The 23,203-nt window shown below is 38.0% G+C and overlaps 1 protein-coding gene across 8 annotated transcripts in view; it reads right to left on the bottom strand.

Annotated features, from left to right (window-relative positions):
• Positions 1 to 23,203, bottom strand: part of SMOC2 (SPARC related modular calcium binding 2) — a 149,142-nt gene that overhangs the window by 6,954 nt on the left and 118,985 nt on the right. For 4 of the 8 annotated variants that reach the window (XM_035538741.2, XM_035538742.2, XM_035538737.2 and 1 more), the window contains exons 10-11: positions 1,324 to 1,426; positions 133 to 407 (exon numbers count right to left, since the gene is read on the bottom strand). In XM_035538741.2, the coding sequence (XP_035394634.1) occupies positions 133 to 407; positions 1,324 to 1,426 (378 nt within the window). The remainder of the gene's footprint in view (positions 1 to 132; positions 408 to 1,323; positions 1,427 to 23,203) is intronic. The other 4 variants (XM_035538743.2, XM_035538739.2, XM_035538740.2 and 1 more) reach the window with 1 other exon arrangement.

Below are 23,203 nucleotides of genomic sequence, written 5' to 3'. Positions count from 1 at the left end.
ATGGGCTGAAAAGCTTTTGTTTCTCAGAGCAAAGTGATAATTTGCATACCCAGAAGCTGCTTTCCTGTCATCTACCCTAAGCAAAAGCTATGGATTGAAAAATCTAGACAAAAAGATAGAAAAGGGTCTTACTATGGCGTTTCTTTGTTTCTGCTTTACCTTCTTCTTTTGTTACTCCCAGGCAACCCATTAATTCTTGAACTGACAAGGACTTATCATTGTTCACATCACAGTATTCCACAAACTTTTTCACACATTTTTTGGGTTTTGATTTCTTTCTTAGGAACCTTTTAAATGGCTTGATTTCTTTCTTTCCAATGTCACCACTGGAATTTTTATCTAGTTGTTTGAAATACCAGTGGACTACTCTCTCTTCCAGAGTGTGATTTGGATCAGGTTCTGAAACCCTGAAACAGAAAACAGGTGTTAAATCTTTATTCTGATACAGAAACCCTGGGTTATTCCTTTGCTTCTGAATAGTTAAAGCATTGTTAGATGTTTTGCTACATGAGCCTCTCTGCTTTTGGCTACTAGTTTCTTGCAGTGAATACTTCTCTTTTCAGTTTGGCCAACTGCATCCTAAATTTTACCCAAAGGGCTATAATCTCCTTTTAGTTAATTCTCTTAAGCTGTATTGAGGTCAGCACAGTTCTCAGAACATTGCACCTTCTCCTTTCATTTCCTTAAACAAAGAAAACTGAAGAGAGAAATAAACGAAAGACAGACATGGCAGGAACATGAAAACACATAATATACATAACTGAAGTACGTCAACAGTCAACATCACCAAATACCTAGACTCAATTACAACCCATGATGGATGCTTTCAGATAAAACACCAAAATGTACTGAATTACAGGGTGAGCTATAATAATAAATGCCCCCTCCTTTCAGGTAGTAAGCACCTGACCTGCAGATGCCCAAAGTTTGCCAACACTTATGTATTTTTAATTATGCCTATGGATGTTGAAAGCAGTTATTTGTTTTAGAAGTAAGTAGGCAAAACATAAATCAGGAAGACAGCACATATTCATCAAGTAAAGGCTGACAAGAAAAAGAAAGACCAAGGCACAGTTGCACCAGAAGCTACAGAAAAATTTAAGTTGTGCTGCTGATGAGAACTCAGCCATCAGGTGTATCTCTATTTAGTGGACATATTCCACAGTGGTAACTTTGAAGTAAACTATCCTAGATAGATAGGTTCTTGGAAATTTACCCTTTGTGAAGGCAGGAGAATAATTACTTCTCAAAGTTCTTAACAATTCATTCACCACTGCCAGAGTCCTTTTAAAGACAAAAAAAAAAAAAGGATCTGAAACCCACCGGCTAGAAGACAATGATGGATCAGAGACTGCATGCACCATATCTGTGGACAGTGCATCCAAAACACTCGTCAGGAACTCATTCTTCTTGGCCCCTGGACAACCTAGAAAAAACAACAGATTTTTTTTTATTGTCTCCTATTTTTATGACATTTAAATTCCAATAATATTTCAAAGTTAGAGATAGATGTGACTCATGTACACAGAACTCCCATAAATGGTGGACAAATTTAGAACCTAATTCAAAGAAAAACACCTAAATTCAGGCGTATATCTGTATCATAGAGCAGGAATAGAAAAGCATCCCTCTGATGTCTAGTAAGGTGGTTTGTATACCTTGGAGTCCTCTCTTTCAGATGGGGCATTATTCTTACTTCTTTAAGATGCTTTATCCATGTTTTCACATTTTGAAAAGAGCAGCTTTGAAATAATAGAAGTTTGTCCATCACACAGACCATTTGAAACATGGACTAGAAACCCACAGCACAACACCTCTTTCAGATTTCCACCTTTGCTTCTCTGAACTACCATTGGTTTTCTCAACACACATTCTCTTACTGTATGATTTTTCTGATATTTAAAATGGCAGTCAACTCATTTCTTCTTTTGCTTTTCTCTAGGGATTAATTACCACTATACAGTACTTAGCAAAATAGGATGCTGTTAGATGGTTCTTTGGATCATACTGTGGGAACCTATGGTGATGCTAGGTCATCCACATAATTACATTCCTTATGCTACAAAACTCTTGTCTGAAAGAAACTGACAGCGCATTTCATACACATAATACATTAGATAAATGTATACTGAAAGATCCACTCTTAGAGCAGTGCAGCTGGAGCAGATAAATCCATCTGACGAGAATGGTTGTTGACACATGGAAGTATGCTTATACAGCACACCTGCTTCCTCTCTTCATCCCTATAGCCCTGAGCCAAACACAAGGTCTTCACCTAGCCCTGTAACAGCTGAGTTAAATTCTAATATGATCCATGAGCAGTGACACAGACATCACAAGCTTGAAGCTGGAGGCCACCATTCACAGGTGATTTTGTGCTGGAATCCCACTTACCTACAGTTCTTCTTGGAAGTGAAAAAGGAAAATGCTCTGAAGGGTTGTGGGAAAGGAAGATAAGTTAATCAGAAGGTATTTATTATTTTGTTAAACTTCTCAGTGGCCTCTGGAGCAGGTAGTAGAATTATCTGTGCCTGAAAAGCCTCATCTTGCCCAGCAAATTATTTTTTAATACATCCCATGTTGATCCAAGGAAATGAACCTGTGTTATATTAGCCCTGAGCTGTGTTACAGTAAGAATAACTCAGCTATTATGCATAGCAGCAGCAGCACCCGCTACATGTTATTGTGCAACACATTCATGAATTTATGAGTTCCCTGTCTCTTATGAGTTTGCCTTCTGCACCAGGGATATTTTATTGAGTAACTATGAAAGGCATATGGCAGGAATTCAGTGAAGCAAGTTCCACTGCACTAAAAGTACACATCTGAAACCAGATGTCACTCTCCTAGAAATGTTCCTTTTCCTTTAGTCTTTAACCAGGGTTTTGGTGTTTTTTGTTTTATTTTGTTTTCTTGTTTGTTGGTGTGTTTTTATTTCTGCTACAACTGGAGTGAAAAGGGAAAAAAACAACCAAGCAAAACAAACAAAACAAAAACACACACACACAAAAAAAAATAACTATGATTACAATCCTAAATTTGAGTTCAGTGAGACAAGCTCTTGAGCTACCTCTGTCAGCTACAGAAATGATAAAGGTGGCAGGAGATTAATAGGGAGGGACAGAAGAGTGTATCAACAGGCTCCTGGCAGTATTCAGTACATAATTCAGAAGTATATTCTTTTAGAACAAAGAGTTTTCTAGTAAGTAAGGTCAAATTAAGTTGTGCACTGTTATTTAAATGAAACCCTGTAACTTTGAAAGTCACAAAAGCCCTTCCACCCAGAGATGAGCAGACAGAGCCCAAACTGCTCCAATCCAGAAGGCACATCCAGTCATGCTGCATGGCAATGTGCCTGAATAAAGCAACCAAGTCTCTAAGTAATCTGTTGAGTTCAGCACTACATCTTGCCAGCACAAATTCTTTGCCGGAGGACCAGAGCTGGTTCTCTTCAAAGCACAGGCAAAAATTGCTCTCTCCAAGGCTGCCCATGTAGAACTGTCATGAGTGATACAAGCTTCATCCATTTCTTACTGGGGTTGTTACTCTCATAAAACAGAAGCCTGAATCCTACTCCAAACATGCATTGTGAATTGATACAGGGCTCTCGGAAACAGCAGACAGTAATACCTCAGTGTATAACAATGCAGCACAATAAGGAGACAAGATAATTTGACTTTTTTTTTTTGTTTGTTTCTCTTTTCTTTTGGGGATATATGATAATGTTAATATCCAATTTGATTTAGGAGCACCATCTGACTTTTTCATGTCAGTTATTAGTGTATTCCTGAATCATCTGTAAGAAACAAAAAAGTTTGCTTTGGGTAGTTTTCACTGCTGTCCAGGGAGCTGCTGTGTGTACATATGCTACAGATGTAGGGATTGAAATCATGATTTAGCTTAATATTTATGAGCTACAGTTAGGTAGGAGAAAGAATTAACTTTTCAATTCACAAGAAATCAAAGGGGGAAAAAAATCCACAGTTTAAAGCTAATCTCTGACAATTTTCCCCAAGATTAAGAAAGGTTTCTAAATGTGCTTTGCATAAAGTTGCAATAGCAGCTGACAGTAACAGAAATCTTCTCATAGAAAAGAAATCTTGCTGTTAAAACAAACATTATCTGTTGCTGTGAAACGTTCTAAATTATAACTTTACTACTTAACATAAAATGACACCCCACAAAATCCTCACCAGTTAAATACAGAGAAAATATTCAGTTTCTCCCAATTATAATTTTTGCTGATGTGTGGGCAATCACACAGCAATTTACCTCACAGTGAAATCTCTGTTCTTTGCAGGTGTTATTAACTCAGAATAATTCTCTGGAGGCTTCATGCTGAGCTTTAATTTTCAACAAACTTGTGGATGAAATGGCAAGACTAGGGGAGCTTTAGCTTGATTATAATGAATAATTCACTCTTAGTGGACTAAATAGAGAAAGGGAAAGCATAGTTTGTTATGAGAGCCTGATGTTTCTTACTATGGTTTAAGTGTTACAAATTTTTCTTGTCCTGTGTGGATTTGACAGCTTAAATAAATAATAATGTGTTGTCAAAGTGTTGAAGTTGAAACCACATGGAGTTACCCTACAGGTTCAGAGATGTAGCACAAAATTGAGTGTTTGCTTTAAGGATAGTTTTACTCAGAGTAAACCTTAGACCAACAAATACATACCACAAATGGAGAGAATACACAAGCACCTCATTTCAACTACAGCATAAAGGCAATCAAAGAATCTTCATTATATTATTATATACCTCATATTTATATATACATGTCTCCATAAACATATCTTACATTAATATGAATAATATATTTTTGGAGTTAATCTGTGGATAGGTACCTGTAAACCTTCTGAAGTTGGAGGTTCCTGCTTGGTTGATAATAATCTATTACTGTCAATCTTGGAAGAATATCTTTTACTGAACATCTGAAGTTACAGCAAGAAACACACGTTCATTTTTTTTTTAATGTTCATACAATAGATAAGATTATTCATTTTAAAAGGGAGTTTACATTAATCTTCCTGCAACGGAGGAAACTCTCTTGAGTCGGTCACTCATGTAACTAAAAGTATGGCAACTTCTGACTACCAAATCTAAAATTCTCCTTTCATTTCCTCTTTGTTTATATGAAAATCAGACTTAGCAGTGTGCTCAAACACTGAAATATCTCTGTAGATTATAAATAAGTTTTGATCTGCCTGAAATCAGAATGAACAGAACTATTGATATTTCCTTTGCAGCTTGGACTATACTGTGAGTGGTATAAGTAAAAACTGAATTTAACAAGATTTGTCAGTGCTAGTGGTTATGCTTGGAAAGCAGAAAATGAAGGACAAATACTTTTTCTTGGACTCTTACACTATACAAATGTATATGTAAAGTTCATGACTTTATTTCTGTTGACCTATATAAATCACAAAAAGTTTGTGTTTGTCTAGTTATGCACAGGGCCCTCCTCATTTTATGGAGGACTTCCTGAGCTATGCCTGAGCCCCATTCCAGAAGGAAAAAATAAAAAATAAAAGCTTCCAAAGATGAGTCTGGGAACTGAAATTTGTAACTCTGCTGGAGACTAAAATCATGACCTCAACAGAGTCAGTGGTTTTATGGCTCATTACAGTTTTTCCCATACTGCACCTCTGGGTAACCTCTCACAAACAGTAATTATCTCCCTCTTACTCTCTCTATCCTACAGGATTTGAGGACATCATCATTTCTCCTTGTTAACATCCCTCAGGTATTGGCTTTTTTTTTTTTTTCTCGAATACTCTTACACATTAAAAGAATTAAGTTAAACTCAGATCCAAATTCTCCCGTATCTGTGCTTATCCAAATTTTGTGGTTCTTTTCTTCCAAATGTATTCTTTTGGCCTAGCAATGAGATATCACCTCTCCCTATATATTCAGCTTCTCTTAACCTTTCTTCTAATTTCTTCTTAAATTGTCCTGTGCTTCAGAGCGCCAAGACAAGGCCATTCTTATAACCTTAAGACTGACCAGAGATCTTGCTGATGGCAAGTCTTGAGGAAGAATCCAGTATGTTTTTCCCTGTAGCACTGCGGTCAGGGTTTTTGTGTCCTGAACAGACCAGCACAAAAATAATAAAGTAGGACAGAACGGATGTTAGCTGGAGGGGAGCTACAGGTCCATTGCTGTGTAGCCACAGAGCTCTAAGTCTTACAGGGAAGAAGTATTATTTCTGGAAAAGCGCAGGTATCAGATTTCAATTCTCCATGTTTATTTATTAACTTTGTTTTCGTTACTATTTTAAAATGATCTTTCTGTTTGAAGTTCAGGGGTGGGGAAACAGAAGAGTCAGCAAAGGATGCTCTTTCAGGCCCTACCCTCTGATCCCAGACATTCATATCATACCAAAGTGCAGTGAGTGGGATTTGCTGAATTTAAGTCTATTGAAATGAAGTGTCTCACCCGTAACCATTATCTAAGCTCGGTATAAAGGAACACATTCAACACAGCCAACTTCCTTAGACTTTTTCTTAGAACAGGATAGGTTAGGATCTCCCTCAAAATGTATCTCTTCTTCCCTACTGTGGAAGCCTAGACCACTAACCTATGCTCACAGATGATGTAAAGCTGCTTGTGATGAATTCTGTATGTCTGTTTTGTAAGATCATTTAGGCTCAAACTACTCTTATTTTCCAGGTAAACGTTGTGGAAAGAAGGGATAATGTTCATAACAGAAACGTGTATGATCCTATAAACAGTTTTTGCAGGCAACTGAATAACAAAGTTGGGCTAGGCTGATAGGAAAAGCAGCTCGTCCCATTTATTTCAGTTCTTTAAATATTGTTATTAAACAAGGAAAAGAAAATTAGAATGTCATAGCATAACACAGACAATGTGAAATGACTAACTTTTGACTACCACGTGTTAGTTTGATTATTCCTCTGTAAGAGTTTGAAAGGGATTTAAGAAGGAAATTTCTTGCTTCTAATTGTTCAGGGATTTCACTGTGAAAACAGGAAGAGATGAACTGTAATTCTCTCTAATGCCATGCAAAATACAAAGCAGAACTTGAGAAGGTCTGTGGATTTTATTTGCCTTTTTAAATGTTATTTTGTGGACTCCTACCTTCCTAGTTTGACTAAGTCCAGGAAAAAGGTCTGAAAACTCAAATGATAAGGAGGTCTTGCTTCCTTTGCTGCTTATCTGGACACAAAGCAGCTGATGTTTTTATTAGGTAGTCACTGCCTATACACTATCTATGCCAGTTTTGGAGGCCAAAGACATTTCAGTACGTTGAGGAAAATTTGAAATTATGAACATTTATGTTCAGCCTGAGCCAATGTAAACTCCTAACCTTTAGATGCTTGTCACCTTGCCACCAGAACATGATCTGCAATATAGCCATGTGGATCCAGTTCCAGTGTAAGAAACACAATGTATTTGGCCGAAGTGTTTGCACCATGACACAAGTCAATGAACCCACTGATTAGGACACAGACGGAAGAGCTTCAGGATTAGAAATGGGCACCCAAAAAGGTCAAGAAGAAAAAAAACAACTGGATCCAATTTTCAGAAAAGTTTGCCTTACAAATATGGTAATATTTCATGACTACCTGTCCCTGAGATATACAGATGGTATTTCTGACTGCAGTAACACTTTCTACTATAGCTTATTAAATTTAAATATTTTGAAATCCAGTTTTGTATAGTATGGTATGGCATCTGAATCTCCACATTATCACTCTGAGAGTCTTAACAATTAACAACCAATATTACTCAGAGAGTCAAAATGCAATCTTTTTTAACAGAAATTTGCTACTTCTAATTTACTTGTATTTTCGTTGTGCTGCTATGTTACCTCTCAGGAGATGGGTATAAATAACCATATTTAATTACCTCTATTTAAATATCCATTAAAAAGGAAAAGCTATTACAAAAGAAGTATGTTGTTGCAATTATGGAAGTGACCTCACAAATAAGGTGCATGATTCTGGTCTCCTGCTGGAAAAATTGAACTATGAGGACTTGCTTAGTGGGGATGTTTTTTACATTACTTAATTAATCTAAGCAGCCTGCTCCTTGGAAATGTGCCTGAAAAACAGTCTTTTCTACAAAACTTTCTGGATATCTCTTACTGAGACTGTTATCATTGGAGGCATCAGCTAAAAATCCCCAAAGTATTCATTCTCAACTAATGCCACAAGAAAGCTCTCTATTCAGATGTTAAGAGCATTAAAGTAAAATTAAAGCTATGGTCATTAAAGCAAAAAGATGAAGGAAATTCAGAGCTGAGTTAGAAATTCAGTCAGCCCAGAAGCACAAATTTATGAGAGCTATTTTTGAAGAGTCCCTGCCCACGGAGTGGTACCAGGTGTTCAGAGAAAAGCAAAGCTTTCATGCTACTCTGCGGTCCTTATTCTGTCATAACATGGGATGGATGGAGATGTAGAAGACAGCACTTCTTAAAGACACCATTCAACACCTCAAAGGGTCATACATACATGACAGGTGCACTTCTGAAACACTGCTTTGTTGCCTTTTTTTTTTTCTAAATCCAGTTGTAGACATGATAAAGAGCAACCCTACCTGTGGCTAACAAATGGGAAGTCCTAAAGATGCAGTGATCTGGTGTGTCTCTACCCTGGAGATGAAAGCAGTGGCAGAACCACCAATTATAACCATTTAACACTGCTACAGGGGCACCAAACATATTGTTGTAAAAGGAGACGGGGAAGGAGGAAACAGAAGGGAGGCAGAAGATCTAGATAGATTGCAAGCAGTCAGGTGAACTATCAGAATCTAACCCATGCTAGATTTTGCTTATACAGATGCCTACAAGAACTGAACTTGAATTAGAAGTAAATTTTTCATCAATTTTATTTGATTATTTTTCTCCCTCACTTCCATAAATTGCAGATAAAAGAATTAGAAATTGGATTGCAAACACAGAGGGGAGCTGGAAATAAGGAGAGGCAGGGATGGCTATTTCTTGGATCATTAATTATATAATAAATTTTAACTCAGAATGAATTTTTACAGCAGTGATTAAAAGAGGTTTATAAAATGGAAATTCTGGAAGTAACTGAAGTGAAACAAGAGTCAGCAAGAACCACTAAAGTATTACTTGAACACTATGGAATGAACTAGTCCTTGGAAACCTGGCATCACAAAAATCTATCCATTTTCTTATGTAGTATTTAATTTGAGATTGGCAGTTGTTTCCTTCCTGGATACTCTCCATTAAACACGACAGACTTCCTCTGCAAATAACATTTCAAATCTCACTGCCTCATCCTTTGTTAAATAAAAAAGCTGTAAAATGACTAATACAAAAGCATAAATACATCCTCACAATTGCTCAGTATGAAACTTTTACAAGGTATGGTATTATGCAAGAATGAAACACCCTTAATTCCTGCTGAAGGAAGTGGGGATACTACGACAAATTGCAGGCTCAGGCCTTAACAATTAGACTGTTCATTTAATTTAAAAATGAAGATTCACTCCTAATTCACTGTTACCCAGCTCATTTCTCCAGGACTGACAGAGAGCTCTTTACCTCTAGCAGGACTGCAAACAAACTTTCTTTGCAAGTTGGCATCTATCTGGAATGGATTCCCCAAGCCAAATATAATACCGTGTCCCTCGTTAAACCACAATAAACTAATATTCAAGTAATGATGAGCTTGACTTTATCCCACCAAGAGCAGGGCAATTCAGAGTTAAAACCGATGCCATGCTTAATTTGCCATTTACAGTAAGCATTGAAGAAATGAACACATAGTGCTTGGTAGCAAAGATTCTGCAATGACAGAAGCACAATGGAGTAAATTAAAGATGGAGATGAATGTAATTATGGTTGTAAAGTGACTGCCAGGAGGGATGCAATGCAGCTGACTTCATGTAAAATAGTTAACGGCCTTTGTTTTGATTACAAAGTGCCTTGGGTCATCTTACACCATGGAGATCCAATTGCATGATAGCACTCCATTATGGATTATGGGGACAGTTTCCTCACTGGACCACTTCACTGTATGCTAGTTTCATTGTGTACAGTGTGGTCTGTTTCCCTTGTGTGCTGCACGTCCTAGATTTGCTTGGGAACCTAGCTGCAGCCTTGTCAAGACCTGGATTTCATTACATTTTGTGCAGAAGCCCACTCTACAACCTTTAGCACAATGATAATCAGGTTGCCCAGAGTCAGTCATTTAGTATTAGCAAGTAATATCCGATAAGGATGAAAGGAGAGGGTATTGAAAACTGAAAACCCTCTCAGGCTTACTAATTGTGGGACAAAGATATAGAGAAGTACTCTCCAACAGACAGAATTGTTCTGAAAAAAAAAAAAAAAAGACCCCACTTTATTCACAGGCTGACATGATAAGGACTGTTTGGAACTGATGTAACATTGAGCTTGGGTACACAAGCATAGGAACATGTGTGTCTTATTTCTGGAGCAGACTATGAAATCTCATTTGTTGACAACACAACAACAGCAACATAAAAAAGGGGTTCTCTGGCATCTTGCTATCTGCTGCTGCATAAATGCAGACAGATGGAAACAAGACAAACGTGATTTCCAGACATATTTTGCAACAGCAAGTGCCTGCTTATGGGTGAATGGAACTGAAATAATGACTCTGATTATAATTCATTCACTCCACACTTCCATCCTAACGCTCCTGTGAATACTTCTTCGATATAAATGTGTGTACTCCAATATTGATGTAGTAAGTAGTAGTCATTTTCCATCTCAAGTGAATGAGAGTAAAGCACTCATTCAAAATCAGAGGTCCACATGCCATCCTTGGAGATATACAGCACTGCAAATTCCAACTGATAAAGATGTGTCACAGACACAGACACAGATTTCTAGGTTGGAAGAGACCTCAAGATCATCGAGTCCAACCTCCGACCTAACACTAAGTACTCCACTAAACCATATCGCTAAGCTCTACATCTAAACGTCTTTTAAAGACCTCCAGGGATGGTGACTCCACCACCTCCCTGGGCAGCCTGTTCCAATGCTTAATAACCCTTTCGGTAAAGAAGTACTTCCTAACATCCAACCTAAAACTCCCCTGTCGCAACTTTTGCCCATTCCCCCTCGTCCTGTCACCAGGCACGTGGGAGAACAGACCAACCCCCACCTCGCTACAGCCTCCTTTAAGGTAACTGTAGAGAGCGATAAGGTCGCCCCTGAGCCTCCTCTTCTCCAGACTGAACAAGCCCAGCTCCCTCAGCTGCTCCTCGTAAGACTTGTTCTCCAGACCCCTCACCAGCTTGGTCGCCCTTCTCTGGACTCGCTCGAGCACGTCCATGTCCTTCCTGTAGCGAGGGGCCCAAAACTGAACACAGTACTCGAGGTGCGGCCTCACCAGAGCCGAGTACAGGGGGACAATCACTTCCCTAGACCTGCTGGCCACACTGCTTCTTATACAGGCCAGGATGCTGTTGGCCTTCTTGGCCACCTGAGCACACTGCTGGCTCATATTCAGCCGACTATCAACCAATACTCCCAGGTCCTTCTCGGCCAGGCAGCTTTCCAACCACTCATCTCCCAGCCTGTAGCTCTGCTTGGGGTTGTTGCGCCCCAGGTGCAGGACCCGGCACTTGGCCTTGTTGAACTTCATACAGTTGACCTCAGCCCATCGCTCCAGCCTATCCAGATCCTCCTGCAGAGCCTTCCTGCCCTCGAGCAGATCGACACACGCACTTAGCTTGGTGTCATCTGCAAACTTACTGAGGGTGCACTGGACGCCCTCATCCAGATCATCAATAAAGATATTAAAGAGGACCGGCCCCAGTACCGAGCCCTGGGGGACACCACTTGTGACCAGCCTCCAACCGGATTTGACTCCATTCACCACAACTCTCTGGGCCCGGCTATCCAGCCAGTTTCTAACCCAGCGAAGCATACGCCAGTCCAAGCCCCGAGCAGCCAGTTTCTTGAGGAGAATGTTGTGGGGAACGGTGTCAAAAGCCTTACTGAGGTCAAGGTAAACCACATCCACAGCCCTTCCCTCATCCACCAAGTGCGTCACTTTGTCATAGAAGGAGATCAAATGTGTCCATGAACTTCATATGACTAGAGTAATTAAACCCTGTATAGATGACTATAAAAAGGTTCAAATGCTAAATTCTCATAAAAAATAAATTAAAAAAAAAAAAAGGAAGAAATACTACTGCTTGTTTAGAAATGGAATGCAGAAGATAAGGTAGGGAGAATAAAGACGTTTAAACCTTTAAAAATGCCTGGGATTAGATTAAGAAATTCAATATGTGTGTGTGGATTATGAGGACAAGATAAACAGCTAAAACCCATCCATTTCTGTCAACTGATATGAGCACAGTCACAGAGGTATTTGTGCCAGAGATCAACTACATGTGCCATTACAAAAAAAAAAAAAAAAAATTTAAGCCAGAACAATTTCTTTGCGTGAGAAGTTCAAAATTTAAGGGACTCAGAAAGATGTGAATATATAGAAAGGGCAGTGAAAGGAGGAGACAAGCACGGAAATTAGAGAGAACCAGGTAGAAAACCAAGGGAGAGAAGAGAGGCACAGAAAACAGTGGGGAAAATAGCCACTTGAAGTTTCAGGTGAACTCTCACAGACAGCCTGTGCTCTGACACAGACACCCCCACTGCACCGATGCTGATAGAGGACAAATCCTCCTCCACCATTCTCCTCCAAACAAAATAGTAGGTCACTGAGACAGCTCTGGCTTTGCATGAGGATGCTTCTGGTGGTTTTGTTTTCCCTGCTCCTGCCAAAGCCATGTAGATAACGTGTCTGAATCTCTTTGCATCTTTAGCTGCATTTGCAGAGACAAAGGGGTTTTATATCTTCTTATTGCTTCTGGCTCCCTCAGTATGTGACCACAAAGTCTCTCTCTCTCTCTCTTGGCCTGGCCAGAAAACAACAATTCCATCACGTGGAAAGTGTCAGGCTTGGGTAATTTGGATTTTATTCTGGTGCAGAATTAACTTTTTTTTTTTTTTTTAAAGAGCAAAACACCCTGTTCCATCGGCCAAACAGCTTGCTGATGAGGGCACACAGCTGAGATGGGGGGGACTGAGGTTCATCTCACTGATCCAAACCAGACAGAGCAGGGGGTTGAACCTGGCTTGCTATTATCCCAGCGGAACACCCTAATCTCTGACACTAGGGAGTCAGGTTCAGTTCCCTGCTCTGTCTGGTTTGGATCAGTGAGTTGAACCTAGGTCCTCTCCTCCTCAGCTGAGTGCTCTAATCATCAAGCTATTGTGTCCACAGAAGGGTTCCTTTTGTTGTGAGCAAACTTCTCAGAACAAAGACTGTCAGAAACTAATTCTACTGCTACATTAAGACATTTTCTCCAGAAAAATAACAACAGCTTCAGACTGGACAGCATGTTCTTTAAGTTATGGCTTCATCCTGTGTGGTGTAGAGAAATGCAACAAACATCTTCCAAAAAACCTGGCAAGTAGGATAAGAGAGTGCTCTCACTAAATCAGCTGAAAGCATAAGCTTAAAGACAAGCATGTGTTTCAGTGCTTTGTTGGATCAAAGCCCCTACACTTTACACACTGATGAGTTGAATTCTCAGTAAGTTTTTTGCCTTGCATGTTTTGGACTCGTGATTTCTGCCTTACCAAACAGTAGAGGTGTGGGAACTGATAATTAAGCAGGACTTTTTCCTTCTGTAAGGCACTTTTTAAATGTTGTTTTTTTGTTGTTGTAGTCATTTCTGGTTTTGTTTGTTTGTTTGTTTGTCCGTCTTTCCCAGCACTGCTTATTCACAAAAGAAGCCTGTTTGATATAGGAATTCATTAAGTCTGTTGGATTTTGTTTTCTATCTATAAATCCATTCTATTTAAAACTGAGTATTTATCTTGTCTATTATTCAAGATAAATGTTACACTTAGGAGACATAAAGAGGGAAGAAAACACATCTTCTAGTGGGATAAAGTCAAATTCAGTGGAAAAAATATGGGAGCTGGAGAGAACCAAACATTCAGACATCAAGGAAAAGAACAAAAAAAAAGATCATTCATATAACCAAAATATAATATAGGGTACTTCACTGGTTAAATCTCAATTTGATAGGTATGCTTCCATTCAAAACACATAGTGTAATCTTCATTTCAGCTGTCTTTCCTTTTTCTTGTCATGAAATTTGTTCCATTCAATTTACTAAATTTTTAAATGAAAGGGGAACTCGGGGTTCTTACAGAATACCTTCACAAACTTCACCAAATGTTATGCTTAATGACATGGCTTAGTAAAGCATCTAGGATTATCTTGAATATTAAGTGCATCTTAGGTTGTTCTAATGTCTGTGGTCTGCTGGAGCAGGACTGATATGATTTAAACACTTCATTGATGTATAAAGATAGAAACTTTTATCAAGACAAGAGAGGATAGGAGCTCCAAATTCAAGTTTTACAACAATTTTTGATGACCTTTTGTTTTTTTGTTTTCTGTTTTTATGCATAAAATAATGATTATGTTTAATCTCTCACGTATTTGAGGGATTCTATTAATGCTGGCAATGTGTTCTGAAATGGTTATCAGGAAAAAACTCATCAGGAATGGAACTGTATGGCTCTCAGAATAGATTTTAAGAATGAATTGCAGGTTTTTTTTTGTTTTTGTTTTTTATGACAAGCATTTATCTGTAGACTCTACTGAGAATATAATGAGTATAGAATGTCCTCACTTTATCTTTCCTGTGTTAAAGCATTCTGGTTTATCTGTAAACAGAGATAAAACACAAACCAGGCAACTGGGGGTAGCGGGGTTGGGGAATGAATATTTTGCTATTTAAGAAAGGAGTTCAAATTTTGGTTAAATTACAGACAAACCCAATTAAATCCTACTTGTCCCCAGATTACATTTGCTACTAAGGGAAAGTGCTGAAGTTAAACAACTGAGTGGGAAAACTAATCTGTGAGGGGAAACTTGACTTGAGGCTACGTACAGGGACATTAATCCTTAATTTAATAAAAAATACATTTGCAGACAAATAAATAAATGCATTCATCAGTATTATGACTGAAAATAAGTTCACTCATGAGTGTCATCTAACTATAAGAAATAAAAGGTACCCTTCTCTTTCTGTGCACTTGAACAATTTTGGAAGTTCATTGTAGGAGGGAAAACCTCATCACCAAGACACTCACTGTGTCCCATAGTGAGCTCACTTGCTATATATCAGTCATATTTTTCTGAATTAAGAAAATAACATCATATTACAGTTAGAATCAAATCTAGCATATATATTTTCTTTTTTTCACCCTTGCTCCAGAACAACAAGTTTGATTTGGAATGAGGAGCCCAGGTTTAATAGACTTATTCATTTAATCATTTAATAGTTTTATGATAAGAAATGCATGCCTCTCTTCTCAGAAAGAAAAAAAAAAAAAGTTTTGACCTGCTTCCAAGGGTGACTTTCCTTGGGCTAATTGCAAAGAATCAGAGCAGTGTGTATCTGCTCACATTACCCCTTCCCCCTCCAACCTTCCACATGAGGCGACTATCAAGCAAAGCCTGCCCACAAGATACCCCACAGCTAGAGATGAACGAGAGCTAGCAACAATAAAGCATTCACCCAAATGCTTAGCTAGGTCTGCAAGCTTAAAGCACAAGCAGCTGAGGAATTTGACAAAACAAGGTTTCACTGTAGAATAAACCATACAGTTTTTACTCTCCCAAAAGATTCCTGCTTTTCCAAATAACCGTAGTTTCACTGAGCCACTTGCCTGTGTCAAGGAAATTAATGAACTTCAAAAGTAAAAACAACTCAAGATGAACAGTGACCCTGTTTTTCTAAACATCAGAGATGCCAGCACCACGGCAGGATTTCTTTTTTACCAAGTCATATAGGGAGCTGTAGATTAAAGCCTGATTTCTGGACCTTACATGTCCAGCCACTGCACTGTACATTAATCTCTTTCCTTGATTCACTTGCCAAGATTGTATGATATATGCCTCGAACCACAAGCTTGGCTCCAAGAGAACTGTGCACCCTTTTAATACAGGGGTCAAAATATGTATCTCAAGAAATTGATTTTTTATAGGAACTTCAAATGAGTAGGTTTTTTTGTAATCCCTACTGAAAAACACATCTAGTGAACAAAATCCTACTGAGAAATCCTGCACAGCTCATAGAAGTAATGAACTGGGCTTGTAAACATATGAGACACAGATGTTGTGGCTCAGTTTGCCTTGAATTTTTAATCATGAAGCACGAACAAGGGAGAAAGAAGAACAGTAGACAAAAGATGAAGTCAGCATTGTGTCAAAGTGGACAGTCAAAACAGAGAATGATTTCAAAGAGTTCATAGTAGGCTGGCATTTTAGTTTTTGGAAAAAAAAAAAAGCTCATAATTTCATGAAAAAAATATTAAAAAAAATAATTCAAGAAACAAAAGTAATTTCTTTTTATCAGAGACGCTAGCTTCCTTTGATTCGGTAGGAACTGAACTAAGTTCAGTCAAAGAACGATTCGCTTCAAAATCTGACATTAGGATTGTATATCTAATATCAATTATTTTTATCCATGACTTTGTTTCAAATTGATACAGCAATATCAGTGACATCCAGAGCATGAACTCTCTGTAGGTGCTGTTTATGTAGTTTAGCTAACTTCAGCCTCTGCAGCCCACCTGGTCTTCTAATTACACTAAAGTATGCTTTGCACAAGCAGATCTGAAAACTTGGATTCCACTAAATGATTAAGGAGGAAAAGAGATATTTACCAAAAGTTCTTAATTAACGAAGTGTCTTGGCTTGCTAGGAAAAAAAAAAAATATATATATATATATATAGTATACAGAAAGTAGTCCTTTGAAATATATACAGCATAAGATACATCAACCATATTTTTTCAGAAGCAACCTTCCTGCCTTTTTATGAGAAAAGATGTCAAGACAGTTACAGTTGTAAGGGCTAGAAAGTTAAATTTTCTCCCATCCTAAAGTAGACTCCAGCTTGGTAATAGGTCTGCATGAGAAATCTGGAAGATAAGTATGGAAAGCTAATAAAAAAACAATTAAAAAAAAAAAACTGAAAAGTGTGGCCCAATCAGCCATTTCAACAGCTGTATATGGTAAACTACCACTTACCTCCAAAATGATTGGAAATCATAGATAAATGGGAAGTGTGGATAGACCCAAGGTATCACACCATATATGTAGTGAACCTGACATCACCTGAAGCTGTCAAGGTCACTGACACAACAGACGAAATCCACCCCCACCACAAGGAATGGGTCACACTACCACCTTTAGGCAAACAATGAAGGCAAATACATGTGCCTGTGGGAAATGTAGGCAGGCCCATACAATTAACTTCTGGTAAAAGAACAGTTTAAAACCCCTGCTAGGTCTTACAGCAGGAAAAGATTAAAAAAAAAAAATTCATTCAGCACATCTTTCCCCCAACCCAGACTCATGCCTGAGCAAGCTGGCCTCTGCCACATGGAAGGAGCTAGCCAACACATCTCAGCACAGGGGTGCAGATGGCTGGTGTCACTCTGGCCTCATCCCCTGTAGCCCCTCCAGAGTCTGGCATCTGAGCCACCCCACTCTGAAGCGGGGAGCAGAAGTGGAGGAATGACCTCCATTCAGACTTCTGGAGAGCAGAAGACAATGACACCCACAATCCAAGTCCCAGCACCACTCTCCAGCAAAAGTCAGGGTTCATGAGAGATCCATGGATTGTAACACTTGCACTTCTGGAAACCTTCTGACAACCCTTGCTACTGAACCTCATTTATTTCTTCCCTTCTGTGAAATAAAAAGTAATAAAAATACTAATGAAAATATCAGAGTTCTCCACTTCATATCAAGCTCTTTGTAGGGATTGGTAGATATTCTGTTCTGTTTATCACTGTCATTTATTCCACTTTAAACCCTGACTAGCCAAACAGGTCACAGTGAGAATTTTACAGTTTTCAATTCAAAGCAAGGAATTAGAAGCAGATTTTGATCTATAGTATTATATATTATATATTAAATAAAATAAAAAAGCTTCTTTATAGCAACTGCCAAGCATACCAATAAACTACTGTTTACTAAGTCAATTACAAGCTATTTTCAAGCAGATATCTTTACGATCACCTGGATGATATCAGCTAATGTTAGAGGAACTATTAGCACTATATTCATCTACTTGTTTTTCTAATTCTTAATAAAATGACAATTAACAAAGTAAAAAATCCTGGTAGCAAACCCACTAATTTCTTAAATTTGAATAGTACAGTTAACTTGAATGATGCTAAATAAAATTTTAATTTGTTTCTCTAAAATACCTCACAACAACTAATGACAAGCAGCAAAAATAGCATGCAGCTTACAGAATTCAATTAGATTTAAATCAGTTCAATTCAATACATGAGAAAACTCTTCACTGAGCTGACTTCAATCTATGCACAAGTAGAACTTGTTTAGGACCTTTTCATAGGAAGGTGAGTTGAGAGGTGTAAGAGAATGTGTGTGTGTACATGTACATGTTAGTATAAATACAGATTTAAATACAGAGCCATGTAATCTATCGTATAAAAGTTTTTAATCTGTGTAAATCAGAATCACATTATTGTGGAGTGGTGAAATTACAAGCACATATCACCCCAAAGAAATGCCAGTAGAAACTTTATAACCCAGTGCACATTCACAAATGCTGTGCAAGCCACATGGTGTTTTTTTGTTTGTTTGTGGTGTTTTTTTTTGTTTGTTTGTTTTCAGAGACTCATAGGAATAACAGCAAAAGGCAAGTGAGATCACAGAACTGAATCCCAAATGCAATTTATCACTTAAATACAAAATGCAGTATATTCTTTTCACCACCACTTATATAATACATATAATACAGCTATATATACAAGTGAATGTGCCACTCAATAACTATACCTAAATGGTGCTTTTTTTCTTCAGAGTTAGCTAGTTTTTTGTTTTTTTTTTTCAAACTTCAGGCTTTATTTTCTTTCAACAAATCTGCCTAGCTCTAGTAAACATTTTCTATTGTTACTGTGGATGGGCATAAAACCTACAAACTCTTTGCTTATTGGTGTTTTTAACCATTCTAAAGTTCACAGTGTAGAAGGTTCTATAGTGCTGAATAAATCATTTAAAAGTTTATGAATATTCACTCTGATTTGTAAATGATTTGGATTCAATAACCTTTGTGTTGCATTTGTTTTGCTGTGTACCAAAGCTGATTTCAAGTTGGATCACTAATCAGCAAATCTGAATTACGTACTCACATTCAGATTCGTATGGGTGGATTCTGTGAATCTTCACTTAGGGAATAACAATGGTACCCAGGGACTGAAAAATCGTAACTTTCTACAGGTTCTGAGTGCCTGCATCTCATTTTGCAATCAGAGACTACATAGCATGTAGAATATCAAGGGTTATGGAACCAACCTAAACATTCATCCTACAAACTCTTATGGCTAAGCTTAACTTTACAACCACATGTAAAGGTTCCTTTGATTTTAATGGGACTAATCACAACAAGAATGTGAGTAAGTGTTTGCAGGATCAGGGTTAGGCAGACCATGAATTGTATTTTAGCAATATTTACAGCGAATTGCTTGTGGATGACATACAGAGCAAGAGTTTTACCAGAAGACATTTCTAGATAGCAAGCAAATTCATGAACTTCACAAGCATAAAGGGCAAAATTCGTGAATAATTTATTTCCCAAAATTATTCACGGATTTCTGCCATATGCCAACATCAGGAATCTATGAACAGTAGCACTCCTGCTGAGCTATAGAGAAGCAAATTTCTGAATCTTGTGAAGCATTCTGAACCCTTTGAAGGAATTCCCAGATGTTTGTATGGAGTAATTTTGTTTCCTCCTCAAGGGCTCTCAGTTGTGGGAGCCTACAAGTTGTACAGAACACAAGCAATAACATTATATGTTATGAAACCACTGAGACAGTCTTGTATACATTGTAATCTTCATGAACTTCTACATCTCCACACTGATTCCAAAGAAATGCATTCTCTGCTGTCTAAATACCTGATGCAAAAAGGGCTCTGGTGAAAAGCCAGCTGGCTTAAGCCGAGTCAATGTGAAATAGAGGTGACGCATGTTGGCAGACTGAAGCACTTTGAGGAATTGGCAGGAACTTTCACTGCCTGTTCCATTGATGGCATCTGTCCACCCATTGTCCAAGTGGCTTTGCAATCAGCTGGACTGTAAAATTTCCAGGGATCATTTTGTTGTTCTTTGTTTGCATAGTGCCCAGAACACTGGGATCCCTGCACAAGGCATCCCTATAAAATACTGTGATACAAATAATTAACTATACTAAGCACATAGACTTCCCAAGCATTTTTCTTTTCCCAGGTTCTCCATATCAGTAGTGGCAGGTATGCCTTCTTTTATCTGAGGCTGTGACAGGGCTTGCAGCACTTCCTTACCAAGATATATGTTCTCACATGACTCGGAGGACATAACCTTTGAACTTCAGTTGCAAACTCTGCTTAAGCTTGATATTTTGCTTTCTAAAGTAAAGCCAACCTCGGTGACAACATTCAACACTTATTTTGTCCCTTACACTGCTGACCAGTTCCACTGTCAGGAAAGCTCAAGACATGAGTTAGCATTCATGAATTCATTTCTAGTCTATGTCACAGGAATGAAGTGTGCTTTTTCTCAGTGTCCCATTCTGATACTTCGGGTAGTTTCAAGGATATATTTTGAGGGGAAAGACTATCAGCAACAAACTCTTTCTGGACAGGTGGGTTAATGTCAAAGCAATCTTCTTCCATTAGGACCTAGGTAGGTCCATGGATAATCTCCATCAGAGTGCATGCAACATGCAGATTTGTCCTAAATAAATCTTGTAATCACTAGATATTTGATGTACTGTTTTATTCTATGTAGTATGTTGGACTTCCTCTCACAAACTGTCACTGGTCTTCCCAGGCAAGCCATGCTGGTGTCTAGAAAACATGAACATTGAATATACTCTTTGTCGGAGACAGCCTTTTCCTCAAAAGCAAGTGAACAAAAAAGATTTATGCAGCAGGCTAAAATCTAAACATTTTCTTCAGAAAAAATATACATACTGATATGAGATCAGAGTATCAAAAGTTTTATCTTCATCTTGTTCATTTTCCTTGTCAAGTGAGCTAAACTCATTGCTAGACACTTTCAGTCATTACTCAGAAGCCAAAACTGATGTCATTTCTGTATTATACATCTGCATTATAAATTCCACAAAACATTAGGAATTGGGAAGTCTTGTACTGGCTTAATATTTCACAAGCCCTAACCTCATAACTCTGCCTGGATTTCAGAAAGTCATGGTTTGATACAAAACACAAAATTACTAGGGTGGTTCATTATCAGTACAGGGTATTTGCAAAGTTTCTGGGAACTGAAAATCCCACCAAACTCACTGGGAACTAAGTACTTATTTTGTTTCAAAACTGGAACACTTCTCCAAGTGACTACATGCAAGGAATAAATGCCCAACCTTTGCTATCCCTTCTTGAAAATATAGCTGTAGATATACATCCATTCAGAAATGAAAATATTTATTTCTCCCTATCTGCAGATTAAGCATGAGAGCTGTTTCTGCCAGATAATCAAGGAGGACTTGTATCCAAAAATGAAAATAAGACAGTGCAAGACTTCCATTTTACAGGGAACAGCCTTACAAATCAGTGGCATGTTTTCATTCAGTATATACTCTATCAGATGGAAAAGGAGAAGGCCCATACCATGCCTCTTAAAGGAAATAATGTCTTATTATGTGACTCCTACTCACTGTCATGATAAGGTTCAGGTGTCATTTTCCATTATGATTACAGCTCTGGCAGACTAAAAGATTTTCACCTTTTCCGTTCGGTCATATGAGTTTTTTCCTGCCATCTGTCAGATTGCAAGATGATAACTGCAGGCATTCTGGTAGAAAACATTGAACTACAATTGAACTTCAATTGTACATTGTTCAATTGTACATTGAACTACATCAATCTTCACCTCTTCCTGTGTTGTTTTTTTCTGCTCCTCACCCAAGAACTGCAATCCAGTTGCCCCTAGTTATTATGAGATACCTCTTCCATGTCTTCACTGTACCAGAAATTATATCAAGATTTTGTTAATGCATTTCTTGAAGCTTAGTAGCTTTAGGAAGACAGTGTCAAAGTTTGTTTAATGAGGGCAAATATTTTAATCCCTTTCAGGTTCCAATGTGATCAAAGGTTCACTCTGGTTGTGCTAGGATTTTATACAGGGCACAGACAATACCTCAGTATCTATAGTCATGTATTTACAAGCAGCTGCTTTAAAAGGGTCTGAGGTATTTTCATTGTAAATTACGGACTTCTTTTAAAAGGCAAGAACTATCTTGACTTGACTCAGATATATTTTCTGCGAGTCCTTGCTAAAAGAAACAAAGCTGTTTAACATACACTGTTTACACTTTCAGATATTAGACTTGAATGGCTGCATCAAAATATTTTGTAAAAATGTATTTCCCTCTTTGTCTCTTTGGTTTTAGAAAAAGGAAAAAAAATAAATAAAAAATAAATAAAAAATAATGTAATGTTCAGTAGAAAAAAAAAGGGCTCACAGCCCTTGATTCCAGACCATCTCTGTTATCCCAGGGAGGGCTAAACACTGTGTGCTTTTAAGCACCTGATCACCGGTCAACAGAAATCTCTTGGAGTACAGAGCATTTATCCATGCACAGCAGCTTGGGGGTTTGTCAGCAGGAAGCAGGTCTGAGCAGTCTATATGAAGTGCAAGTTTAAGGAGAATGAAATTCAAGACCATCAGACTAAATTTGTTTCAGGAGGCCATTAGTCATTGCTCCCTCCCTTACCACCCCACTATATCCACAGTGTAGGTAAAATTCCAAATACTTCTGTTAACTGAGATAAAGGAATACCTGAAAAAAAAAAAAAAAAAGTCGTTTTTCAAACAGGTGCTCTTACAACCTACTAGTACTTTTTAAACTTATTTCTGTGCTAAAAGTACTTGAGGGTGGAACAGCACAAGAAAGAAATGTTGCAGCATGATTTAATCCTAGCTAAATACTATCAACCACAGTACAGACAAAGCCAAATTGTATCTGACTGGAGAATAACACAACTGTTCGTTTTCCTGAACTGCTCAGGTAAGGTGGGAATTACATTGTTTAATTTAAACTATCAAAGTATATTCAACTACTGATGTTGCTTATACATGTTCCCTCTACAGTCAATGGAGACTGGCATTT

The sequence above is a fragment of the Cygnus atratus genome, chromosome 3 (genome assembly GCF_013377495.2).
Source record: "Cygnus atratus isolate AKBS03 ecotype Queensland, Australia chromosome 3, CAtr_DNAZoo_HiC_assembly, whole genome shotgun sequence".
In the NCBI taxonomy this organism is placed as follows: Eukaryota; Metazoa; Chordata; class Aves; order Anseriformes; family Anatidae; genus Cygnus; species Cygnus atratus.
This window is presented reverse-complemented; position numbering and strand designations above follow the sequence as displayed.